General features: G+C 38.8%; 1 protein-coding gene across 1 annotated transcript in view; it reads right to left on the bottom strand.

The window, feature by feature from the left end:
• LOC137294245 (uncharacterized) overlaps window positions 1–14,118 on the bottom strand; it is a 115,308-nt gene that overhangs the window by 43,402 nt on the left and 57,788 nt on the right. Inside the window, exon 20 of the mRNA XM_067825241.1 lies at window positions 3,351–3,502. Coding sequence (XP_067681342.1) covers window positions 3,351–3,502 — 152 coding nt within the window. The remainder of the gene's footprint in view (window positions 1–3,350; window positions 3,503–14,118) is intronic.

Genomic DNA, 14,118 nt, shown 5'->3' with positions numbered 1-14,118 from the left:
GTACCTTGACAAAGCTGGTTAATGAAAGGCAGTTCACTCATACCAGTAATTACCACAACGGACATCAAATTACAGGCTTGCCTCTGTCTCAGTGCTCAATAGCCATCAAACTACTAATCAGCCACTTTACCACTTCCATCGTGACTTCATGCCAAGGGGTCTACTCTACCGTCCAGATACTGTGGCTCAATTCCTGGATCTCCTAGTCATCCGTCAAAATACAAATCTGATTTAGCATTTCATAAATCATAATTCTGTGTAGTAAATCTTCAAGAGGGCCTGAAATAGGTGCTGACAACAAAACATACGTTAGCTATTTACAAATCTCCCAAGATGGCACTCGATAATGGCAGCAGCAGCCCTATATATCACACTCATTACACACTCCTAGTCACAACTCTCTCTGGGTGGGAGATGGAGGCTCCATGTTGCAATTTTACAGTACTCAACACAATACGTGTCCTGTCGCACCCAACCTGGTAACATATCACTAAGCAGTGAATGAAACTCCCGAAAACATAACCATTAATGCTATGCTATTGTTGTTGCAACTGATTCTAAGCCAAGCATTCAGTAGAAGTACTGAATCAGTACTCAGGTCCATATGCAAAATTAGACATCACATTTCTACCCGGTCACGATTTAAAACATGGAATCAACAGATTTATATGATCAAATTTGGTAACATGACTTAGAGCTCCAGAATTTCATCTGTTACAGGTGTTATAATGCATGGCTAAGAATTTTTTACTGACTCCATACTCTTACATGTGACTTTATGTAGACCAAGGTTCTCTTTCTTTCTTAAGTGCCTCACTTCCTGTACATCACTTTTGTTATCAAGAATCAAGAATTCCAAACTATCAATGTGTGCCCTTGACCTTCATCAAGCCCAGTGGTAGAATCATTAAGTTACCATGCCACTATAAAAACAATTCCAGGATCTGTTACAAGACAATCCATAAGTCAACAGCCATGGAACTGACATTGGTATTTGACTCAATCATCATACAACAGGTATGTGAGGCATTCAATAAGAGTCATGAGAGGTGGGGAAATGTTTTCTAATGGTTCCACGACTTGACCTCTAGTGATCTTGACCTGACAGAGGTCATCCATTATATATGACAAAACAACAAAACATTTGTACTAAGTCAAATTCGGTCAAGTTATAAACTAAAAACGCCATTTCAACATCTAGTTCCTTAGTGACCTTGACCTTCAAGATCATCCAATCATATGTAGCATATATTCCCCTGTGTATTTAAGAGTGATATCAGGTTTGAGGTCTTTGGCTTCTTTTCTGATCCAGCGAGAAAACTGATAGCAGCAGGGGCAGCATTTCTCAAACTGAAAATCGCACGCATGCACGCACGCACGCAAGCACAAGCACACGCACAAGCATACATGCATGCACACATGCACACACACATCCATGCACACACGTGCACACACAATCACACTGACATACAAACAGCTCATGGCAGTCTGCATAGTCATACTCAAGTGCCCGGCATTATAGACATGAGCATGTAATGAGAACAGATCCTTGTCACAGACCTTAAGTTAAAGATTTAGGGTCTTTGGGTTCCAATACCATTGCTGCCAACCTCAAAAACATTGAAATACTGCTATATATATCCAACAGATGTTATAATTTGTTTCTGTCAAATGCTGTTACCTCATGGGAGCTTTTCTATACAAACTCATAATTTCTAAGAAAACAAGCCCTAAAATTCATAATTTTATTATCTTGCAAACAGCACAAAACGTCAACTCTTTTTCTGTTCATTAATGGAACCAACATGGCAGACTAGCCACATATAGATGAAACCATTAAACAATGTCTTGAGGTGCAAACTGAGTTGGTGAAGATCGAGAAAGACGTTATATGTCCTCTGGGTAGGGGAAGACAATCTTCAGCCACTGCACAAACAACATCCAACACACAGCCAACACAGATATTGAACATCTGAAGAAATTTGTTCTGCGTGTTGGCATGGCGCTGATGAGCTATGCATTTAAGAAGACGAGAAACAGACCTTGTCTTCATGAAGGGTGTATTTAACTTGCAATATTCTCCAGATCTGAGGTGGGAAATAAGCCAAATCTAAGTACATTCACGGTGGGATGTCCAACATATCAACTGTAGTACTTTCCCATGTTGAAAGAGGATGTTTGTCTTCAATGAAATTCTCATGACTTCTGTCGTATTATGACAACATCCGTCAATAAAATGCAGCTCATTCAAACTATATTCAAACATTGAGAAATGTGAAGAAACCTTACTTTATTTTCTAAATGTTAACTAGGTTCAGGTTTGTCAATGAATATCTCACACTTGTATGAACTAAAGCCTAAAGATCTTAGTTGACTTGTTGGTTTGAAGTAGGAACTGACTGAAATGGTATTGTCAGTAAACAGTGTAGAGTACAGTTGAGTCCCAATGGACCAATGGATAGCATGATAGGCTGATCAAGTGTTTGATTCCCATGTTTGCTGGTGATGGTTTTATCAGCACCCAATATGCTTCCAGGTTTCGCAGAAGAGAATGCTTCAGTTTGAGCTATCCTCTCGCAAACTGCCAAACTGTCCATCCACTGACTAACTGATTGACTGACTGACTCAATCACTCTCTCATCGATTCACTCACTGATTCAGGCACTCACTGTCTCACTCACTCAGTCGCTCACTCTTGGTATAGTTTTCTACAACTTGTTCCAGCAAAATCATTGGAAGAGGGTTCCACACAGTGTTCCCATTCTTGGTATGGAGTTGGATTCATACAATTTAAAATGTTATCAGTTATGTTTATCCATGAATTGCCTATCAGAATGAAGTACTTGATAGCAAACATGTCAGTACTGGAGACATCCTCCACTGACACATGGTGGTTAGGCCTGGTTTGGTGAAGCTAAGAATGACACAGGAAAACATGAAGTGACATTCTAATGCTAACTTAAACACCATCTGCTTTGAACATTTAGAAACCTATCTGGTCTCCCTGAGTCTCCCATCAGTGTCTGCATACTATCATGTAATGGATCACCCTGAAACCATCGGTGTCTGCACACTATCATGTAATGACTCACTCTGAAACCATCAGTGTCTGCACACTATCATATAATGGCTTACCCTGAAGCTATCAGTGTCTGCACAGTATCATGTAATGGCTCACTCTGAAACCATCAGTGTCTGCACACTATCATGTAATGGCTCACTCTGAACCCATCAGTGTCTGCACACTATCATGTAATGGCTTACCCTGAAGCTATCATTGAATGCACACTATCATGTAATGGCTTACCCTGAAGCTATCAGTGTCTGAACACTATCATGCAATGACTCACCCCGAAGCTGTCCACATTCGACCATGATGATACGCCACCTTGTGCGCTGGTGCATCATGGGTCTTCACAGCAGCCTCTGACTCCCCATTGATCTTGTTCCAAAAGTAAACAGTCCCGGTGAGGTCAGAACCAATCAGGAGACAATCCTGGAGCTATGTAGGAAAGAGAAAACATATATATATATATATTCAATCTACCGATTCATTATGAACAAACACATAAAGAAAGGGGTTATTTCTGCCTTCAAGCAAAAGGCAACAGCTTCCACTGGAAATGTGAGGAAGACGTCCACCAAACACTGAGACCTGCTAATTCAAGTCAGCCAATATACATTGAGTGATTGATTGAATAATCTGTTAATCGATAGATCTTGTTCAGCAATAACTTATGGACTCCAAAGACTTACAGATGTTTATAAAAAATTAAACATCAAATCATATTTTAGAAAAAAGGCTTCATTTTATTATGATTGTCAAATCAAAGTATAAACAGCTGATGCAGGTTCTGCCTCATAATCTGCAACATAAACAACATGCTCGAATGTGTGTTTCAACAAGGAGTTTCCGCAGTATTAATTGTTGCCTGTTTCGTTAGTATAACTCAGGGTTTGTTTATCAATACAGATGATCAGGGGTTTAAAAATCCCATAGCCTGACACCTGGGACAAGTAAGTTTTCATTCGGGCAGTCATTTATGGTATCTTACTTGTCCATGGGCTACTAGATAATTTCTGCTTATGGTTTCAAATTGCAAATAGACTTATGATTTCATTTCATATCTGCTCAAAATATATCTATTAAATTTAACAATGAGAATAAAGTAGGGTCATCTTTCTTTGCTATTTATCACTTTCCAATAAGTAGTCCACTAAACATTTATGTCAGATACCATGTTGATATATTCTCATCTGCTTATCATATATTTCATATCTGCTATAATGTATCTACTAAATTCAACAACAATAATAAAGTAAGGTTATCTTTGAACCCCTGATGATTAGTGGTTGAACTCTGATTATAGATCTGAATAGCGTGATCAGTGACCAGTGACCAGCACTAGGTGTACCCCTTTCATGTCAATACACTGTCAACTCCATTACTATTCCTTTGCAAACAACACCTAACTACTTTTGGAAAAGATATACAGAGTGATTAGAAAAGTCGAGACAAGACCTGATCAATCTACTTCATTCCCAATAACACCACACTAACAATTTTCAATTTTCTTTCAACTACCATGACCTCGTCTAGCACTCGGCCCTGAAAAGTTCACCTGATCCAAACAAGCGAGAGAGAATGGTTTGCGCCATGGTTTAAGCAATATTCCAGCAATGTTGTAATAGAAGATAGCAGAAATGGATTTACACATTGTACACATGTGTGGAAGGGAACCCGGGCCTTTTGTGTATGGAGCGAACGCTTTAACCACTAGACTACTGTCCCTGATCTAAGCAAAGTTGAGCTGATGGATCCTGACACCGTAGCAAACTCCAGCATGTTCGCTCTGGGCTCATGGGTCTGACGAGTGCCATTATATCATTAAGCAATTAGCTTTCCTTACTAGGGGGGTTGTATGCAATGTAAACATGGAGCGAGGTAGTCTTTGATGTTCGCTGCTGTAAATGCTGCGTTTGGATTATCAACATATGAATGTGTAGACGGACCAGACTCTTACCATAGCTCAAAGCACATTATAGCTCAAAGCTGCTGAAACTTGCTTTCAAAACTGATTCTAAATGAAACAATATGGAAAGGTTTTTCAAACCATTCAAGTTCAAATCCTTTTGCAACCTCAGCCATTTCTTAACTGGACTCACTTGCAAGTGTGAGTTAAAACTCTGTGGTGAAATGGGGGTTAATGTCACACTGAAGTGTCCTCACACTTCTAGTAATGTGTGTGTAACTGTGTGCATGTATGTGTCTAGTGATTGTCTGTGTGTGTGCCTGTGCTTGCACATTGCGATGTCATGCCAGAGTTTAACATGAGACACAGTATTCTAACTATGACAGTTCTTGTGTTGTACAATACCTTTTTTTGAGTGGCATATTAGAAGGTGGGAGGTGCAGTATCAAACAGCCTTTATTGATAACAACTTCATTTATTTCCTTTGAATACACAATGCTGTTTAGAAAGTGATGAAAAATATTTGATATTTGGGATTTTATTCTTAGTAAAATAAAGACCCTTGTACTATAGTGTGTTAATTCCCATCCAGGACTCAAAGAGTCAATGACCAGCACACAAAGTCAACTGCCTAACCCGCTCAACCACTGTAGCTTCATTTATTTGGTTCGACATTTAGATACAGATTCTGATACTGCTGATGTCATACTCATGAAATACAAGAAGTTGTTATCCATAACGTTTGTTCAATATTATACCAAACCTGACAATAAATTTTCAAAAGTTTTCTCGTACGACACAGCCTGAGCATCAAAACACCTACCATAAGTTTCTGTAAGTCTGTTAATATAACAGATAGGAGAGTCAATCTAAGACAGTGCAAGATGAGATCTGTCAGTTTCTGGCAAATGTGTATGGAGATTTGTCATTGTGATTGATTCAGGACAGCCATTAGTTTAAAAGGCCTAACACTATGCATACTATGATGCCAAAACTTAACATAACTGCACTTACAAATTTGAGGCTAATCTCTTATTGAACTGAATGTGTCACTTTCATTAATTACTGTTGGTGTCTTAGCATTTTCAAGGGGTGTTTCATGCACGCTTTCAGCCATTAGCAGTTGGGATATTTACATCTCAATCAAGCCTGTGGAGTTTTAGAAATTGAGTGAGTGAGTGTGTTTTAACACCCTTTTTAATAAAGCAATAATCGATCAAAATCAGAGTGGGGGACACCACTGAGAAGCACTACGTGAAATATTTTGATAAAACTCACTGCTGGAAAGAACGCAGGTGAGCAAGGAAGCAGATGAGAACTTGTTTATGCATACATCCTCTTGTAGACAGATTCTTGACACAGTGACAAGCATCTTACAGTGGAACCCCTCCACACCTTGGCTCAGTGTGTTCAGGATGTGGTATGGGCAGCTTCCCAGACAGGTGTATACACAATGTATACACTCCGTATACACATGCCAACACATGCCAGAGTCACCTACTGACCACGTGGATACTCCACATAGCAGTGTATATAAATTATATACATACACCAACACTTCCCTGGGTGGGGGCCCCGCAAAGATCTCGGTTAGAACTTCAGTGACCTATGCTTGTTGTAAGAGGCAACTAATGGGAACCAGTGGTCAGGCTCGCTGACTTGGTTGACATGTCATTGTATCCCAGCTGTGTAAATTGATGTTCATGATGTTGATCACTGGATTGTCTGGTCCAGACTTGATTATTTGCAGACTGCTGCCATATAGCTGGAATATCGTTGAATGCAGAGATGAACTAAACTCACTCATTCCTTGGTTGAGGAATGGGTTTAACCAGAAGCACCTCTTTGACATTGACAGACCAGTATCAATAAATTACGTTAGATTTCTGAAATGGGTCAAAGTGGAAATCAGACATTATGTGACTGCACTTACATTTAAGATGCTCAAAGGTAAGATGTGAATCCATGTATGCTGTCTCTTGTCCATTGTAACCCAAGTTCTTTTAAGTGAAGGGTTTAGACTGACATCAAATATAAGTCTAACTGTGTTTTCACACATGAACCCTACAATACATCCATGAATCATGCCATGACAATATGCATCTTTGTATCATGTCATGACAATATACTGCCGCTATATAGCTGGAATATTGCTGAGTGTGACGTAAAACTCAACTCAACTCACTCACTCATTACAATATACATCTTTGTACCATATCATGGCAATATGCATCTTTATATAATATCACGGCAATATACATCTTTGTATCATGTCATGACAATACACATCTGTGCATCATGTCATGACAATATGCATCTTTGCATCATGTCATGACAATATCCATCTATGTATCATGCCATGGCAATATACATCTTTGTATCATGTCATGACAATATGCATCTTTATATCATGTCATGACAATATGCATCTGTGTATCATGTCATGACAATATGCATCTATGCATAATGTCATGGCAATATACATCTTTGGATCATGCCATAACAATATGCATCTTTATATCATGTCACGACAATATGCATCTATGTATCATGTCATGACAATATGCATCTTTGCATCATGTCATGACAATATGCATCTATGTATCATGTCATGGCAATATACATCTTTGTATCATGTCATGACAATATACATCTTTGTATCATGTCATGACAATACACATCTTCGTATCATGTCAAAACGATATACATCTTTGTATCACATCATGACAATATTCAAAGTCTTCTGAGGCTGTGGGGTAGCCTTGCGGTTAAAGCATTTGCTCATCATGCTAAAGTTCCAGGTTCCATTCCCTGTATGGGTACAATGTGTGAAGCCAATGTGTGGTGTCTCCCCATCATTATATTCCTGGAATATTGCTAAAAGCAGAGTAAAACAGTATTCTCTCACTCACTCACTCACTCACTCACTCAGTCTTTGATAACTGACAAAACAAATACCCTTTGTTGCCGTTCTATCATGCTATGCATGTCATGACAATACACATCCTTGTATCATGGCATGGCAATTCACCCTCCATCAATATTCAAGTACCATGTTTAGACAAGATAAACAGTGCAGTATCCTACCCAGCTAAGTGTTAAAAAGTGTGTTGGAAATTGGTTGAAATCTCACACTTGATGACTGCTTCATTACCAAAAACAATCATAAAAAACAATTGGATAGCACCATTTTTCAGAGTTTCCTATCCAGGTTGTTATTGCAGATATGTATAACGCGATGCATAAAGTGATGATTCCTGGCTTCTTCAACAAATATTGTAAACCAAAAGTTACTGTGTTCTGTAATCTGATTGGTTGAAAAACATGATTAAATGGTATTAGATTCCCGGAAACTGAAAGACTATTCACCGCGTATTGACACGTAAACAATTGTTTTGTTGTGTCATCAACAGTGGTGACGTCATTCAAATCATATTGTGACGTAAAGTTAGAATGACGTCACAAATGAGCAACTCCAGATGCTACCATGAGAACCAGCTGAAACGGCCAGCTGATGACACTTCACTGCTGTGTCCGTATTCGATGTAAACGAGTGCAGACAGTAAAACCCCTTTGGTTTACTTTTGTGTTTACAATGTCGATAAACATCATGTGTTGGCCAATTTCCGGGTGTTATTGAGTATTTGAAGCACAGGAATATTTCATTTGAAACCTCCGGCTGACGCCGTCGGTTCCAAATGCATTCCCGTGCTTCAAATACTCAATAACACCCGGAAATTGGCCAACACATGATGTTTATCTCCTAATTCAATCATGATGTTTTAGTCAGTGAAGTGAGTTTTCTGATAAATAAACACGTTTTCAGGCAATGACAACTTAAAAGATACATTCTATCGTCAAGTATTTCAAAAACTAAAACAGAAGTTCCAAAATCATTTGTGTTTGAATATGAGAAAATGTGACCGATTGTTTTTGGTCACTGCAACAAATCTTCGGTTAGTTCAATTAATCGGAACACTGCTTGTTAAAACCATGATTGAATCCCCTGCCACAAACCCAGAGCGTCAGTCAGCAAGTGACCCCATGGAGAGGTCATGAGGTTCTGTTTCTGGCTCAACAGACTCTGAAACCACTTAACACAACATGGACAGATCTGGCACTTGCAAGAATTCACTTTCCATCCAGCTCCTCCACTCAACGGCATACAACAATGAAATATGTGTAAACCAACACACACACTCACATATGGCAAGGCAATAGGGAGGACTTGTTGCCAACTCTGGATGATTCCTCCATGTTTCTCAGTGTCTATGGCCATCCGATATCAAGCAGATGGCCCCCAACCTATGGAGTGTTCTTCACCTGGTCATTGTTAATTCCCTCCAGAACAGATCACGTTTCCCTCCTGTGAACTTCTTCACATCTCCCTCTAAGAGGCCATGTTGTAGCCTTGATGTTCCAAACATTAAGAGATTCAATATTTTCTTCAGAACTTTTACAGATTGCTGTTATCTTCAAAACAATCCAAAAATATAATATATTTTTGTCTAAACAAGTCAAATTGCTCTGTACTCAATATAAACCAATTTAAAGGGTCAAATTTCTCTTTCTACATTTTAGTATAATCTTTAGATAATTAAACTGGTTTACAACTCACTTTAAAGCAAACAACAGAGGTAGAAATCAACCTCTTTAAACCATTGCCAAATGCTTGTGCTCCCCATTAAACATTCCACAAAACAAGTACTCTCTTGAAATTTTTCTCAAGGTCGTTATATCCTAAAGACATTCCTGAGGATTTATACATTCTTTAACCCATTACTAGCATCCATGCTTAATGCATATTCTCTATTGTCCTTACTGTCTTAAAACCATTTATCAGGGACCATACTCATTCAGTCATTCCTCTCTCAATGACACTCTTTTACTCATTCCTCAGAGCCAGTCGTATGTTTTTAATCATTGCTCAGGATCAATACAACACTTAAACCACTGCCATCAGAGAATACTCCCTTCAAGTCTTTATAGTCTGTTACTATCATTTATCCATTTCTTCAGGGTCACTAACTCTCCTTTAACCATGGTTTAACCACGGTCAGTTACTATGATTAAACCAATGCTCAAGGTTGATATTCTCAGTAAACCATTGTCAAGCATCAATGCATGCCTACAACAACAACCAAATCTCTGTACCAAGAGAATGCCCTCCATAAACCATTCCTCATGGTCCGTACTCTACTTAAACCACTGCAAATGGTCAATTGTTTTCTTTAAATCTCTGTACCAAGAGAATGCCCACCATAAACCATTCCTCATGGTCCGTACTCTACTTAAACCACTGCAAATGGTCAATTGTTTTCTTTAAATCTCTGTACCAAGAGAATGCCCTCCATAAACCATTCCTCATGTACTTAAACCACTGCAAATGGTCAATTGTTTTCTTTAAATCTCTGTACCAAGAGAATGCCCTCCATAAACCATTCCTCATGGTCCGTACTCTACTTAAACCACTGCAAATGGTCAATTGTTTTCTTTAAATCTCTGTACCAAGAGAATGCCCTCCATAAACCATTCCTCATGGTCCGTACTCTACTTAAACCACTACAAATGGTCAAACTACACCCCAAGGTCAATACCACAGGCCATGGTCGATATTCTGCATAAAGTGAAGAGTGAAGGAGTCATTGATGGTCAGGGTGAAGTGATGGAGTGTTTGTCCTTAGTCTAATGATGCACTTAGTAACGTTCCATTTTTATGATAGTGATCTGTAAATAATCTAGTCGGAACCAGACAATGTAGTGACTATCATCACAGGGAGTGAAGGAGTGACTGAAAAGGGAGAGCATGAAGGAGTGAGTGAAGGAGTAAGTGAAGGAATAAGCAAAGGATAGTGATTGGGAAGGTTAAGGAATGAGCGAATGGTTGTATCAAATAGTTATAACTTGCTATTTCAGACAATGTAGTGACTATCATCACAGGGAGTGAAGGAGTGACTGAAAAGGGAGAGCATGAAGGAGTGAGTGAAGGAGTAAGTGAAGGAATAAGCAAAGGATAGTGATTGGGAGGGTTAAGGAATGAGTGAATGGTTGTATCAAATAGTTATAACTTGCTATTTCAGACAATGTAGTGACTATCATCACAAGGAGTGAAGGAGTGACTGAAAAGGGAGAGTATGAAGGAGTGAGTGAAGGAGTAAGTGAAGGAATAAGCAAAGGATAGTGATTGGGAGGGTTAAGGAATGAGTGAATGGTTGTATCAAATAGTTATAACTTGCTATTTCAGACAATGTAGTGACTATCATCACAGGGAGTGAAGGAGTGACTGAAAAGGGAGAGCATGAAGGAGTGAGTGAAGGAGTAAGTGAAGGAATAAGCAAAGGATAGTGATTGGGAGGGTTAAGGAATGAGTGAATGGTTGTATCAAATAGTTATAACTTGCTATTTCAGACAATGTAGTGACTATCATCACAAGGAGTGAAGGAGTGACTGAAAAGGGAGAGCATGAAGGAGTGAGTGAAGGAGTAAGTGAAGGAATAAGCAAAGGATAGTGATTGGGAGGGTTAAGGAATGAGCGAATGGTTGTATCAAATAGTTATAACTTGCTATTTCAGACAATGTAGTGACTATCATCACAGGGAGTGAAGGAGTGACTGAAAAGGGAGAGCATGAAGGAGTGAGTGAAGGAGTAAGTGAAGGAATAAGCAAAGGATAGTGATTGGGAGGGTTAAGGAATGAGCGAATGGTTGTATCAAATAGTTATAACTTGCTGCAATCAATCACATACAATTTAATTCAAGGAAAGTATAAAGTGATTCTTGTTAAAGAAATTTCCTCAATTGGTGAGACCCCCAAGCAAAGATGATTTACTATGAAACCAACAATCACAATAAGTAAGTGAGTTTGGTTTCATGAATCTTTTACCAAATGCTTTAATCACTAGGCTACTCCACCACCTGGATTTAAGAAGAAATTATGGACTTTAACCATCTACAAGCTGATCCAGGCACAACTAAGAGACATAACTCTTCAGGGGTGTTGCACCTTGGATCACTGCACCAGGCTACCGAAAGATCTGACATATCAGACACTGCTACAAACTTGAAAAAACTCCGTTGAGTTGAACCTTTCAGACTTTTTGCTAATATACCAGTTGCTGTGCTTGCTCTGACTGACATTAAAAGACCATATTTCACTCTTTATATTGATTCAGAAAAAGTGCATTCAGAGATGGAAATTGAAAACAATCATAAAGTCAGTTTGTACCAACAATAAAGTTAGTCTGAATCAAAGATAAAATGTCAGACTTTCTGAGGTCATCTTATCTGTCGTCAGTTAAAAGCGAAGTTCATTCCGAAGAAAAGGCAGAAGATGATATATACCAAAGTAAGGAGGCATGAAGAATAGCAAAAAAATACCAACTCTCAAAGGCCTCCTTACCAGTCATCAGTAAAAGACCTTCAACATAAAAAAATGAAACTCATACTTTGATCAGCCATAAAAATCCCAGTAAAATCACGCAGTAAAAAATGAATTTCTGCCCTGTTCATTGACTAGAACCATTTTATGTACTTTCCTAGACCATCTCCATCATGTACAAAGCCATATGAGGAATCTGACCTTTCTGTTCTGTCAAATCTTATTGCATAGAATAAACCATGACTCAAGAAGAACGGTAGACTGTAATGTAGAAGGCAATTTGTGAGTCACCCCAGCATAGAGATGTGCCGCAAACATGAAACAGTGATATCTGTAAATCTGCCACAATTTATTGATTCTCCACGTCAATACACCTGATGAGAGACTGATAAGAGTAATTCAGATGCTATCAATGCTTGGACCTCTGTAATAGTGGTCATAAGATGAAGATAGCAGTCGAAGATAAGGATAATTGAAATAACAGTATCAACAAGGGATGTAGTTTCATCAGAGGGAATTGGCTCAGGGTAATACCTTGCTGCTCAAAGTAATTCCGTAGACAATCATGAAAAGATGACCCATCATATCTCAACACTTGCATCTAGAAGTATGAAGTTTTGGATGCGTTTTGTTCTTGGTGAATTAATCAACAAGAGCTATTAGAAACACATTTGACAGAAGCATTATCAAAAGAGTTCCTCATGTGTTATTCAGTCATGTGAATAATATGCTTGTTCCAGCTCCTTTAAACCTTAACTTCTTCCAGACATCATGAAAACTTGTCCTCGTAGTTATGGTCTGTTTGTAGTGAAAACGTACCAATGAATATCACTTTAAACAAAAAAGTAAATCAAATAAAGTGAAATTTAGATTGTCAACCCTCATTATTTTAACTCTCCAATTGAACATATAAATCTCAGAATTTTACTGAAACGTTTAACAAGCAATCAAAGATTCTAATCGCTACTACTGGTAGGCGCAAAGGAAAGCGCAAAAGTTGGAACAGTGTAACAAATGCACAAGTGGCACATGATGAGAATTAATTTAGACCAACTCTACATGTTTTCAGTGTTTCATTTAATGTGCATACCCCCTTGAAATGCATAATAATCACAAAAGAATGGGTCTGTGAAGGACAGAAATTTAGTCCAAGAATTATAATTACCTTATTCAAAAGCACACATCTACTAAATACAACCTACAAAGTAAATGGATCCCAGAACATTGCCTAATTTCAGAGTTGAGGTAATCTAGACATAGCCCAGGAAACAAACGAGTCTCCTCCAGAAAGAGGACTTTGCATAGGCATATATATTCATAAGGGACATAAGGGATTTTCCTTTCTTAAACAGGACATATTTAGGTTAGTATTTTATTCTCCAAAAGTAGAAAAGATGGTACAGTACTGGCAGCTGATGCAACATGGTACAGTACAGGCAGCTGAGCCAACATGGTACTGTACATGCAGCTGAGCCAACATGGTACTGTACAGGCAGCTGATCCAACATGGTACTGTACAGGCAGCTGAGCCAACATGGTACTGTACGGGCAGCTGATCCAGCATGGTACTGTACAGGCAGCTGATCCAACATGGTACTGTATGGGCAGCTGAGCCAACATGGTACTGTACAGGCAGCAGAACCAACATGGTACTGTACAGGCAGCTGAGCCAACATGGTACTGTACAGGCAGTTCAGCCAACATGATACTGTACAGGCAGTTGATCCAACATGGTACTGTACAGGCAGCTGATCCAACATGGTACTGT

This window comes from Haliotis asinina, chromosome 8 (assembly GCF_037392515.1).
Source record: "Haliotis asinina isolate JCU_RB_2024 chromosome 8, JCU_Hal_asi_v2, whole genome shotgun sequence".
NCBI lineage: Eukaryota > Metazoa > Mollusca > Gastropoda > Lepetellida > Haliotidae > Haliotis > Haliotis asinina.
This window is presented reverse-complemented; position numbering and strand designations above follow the sequence as displayed.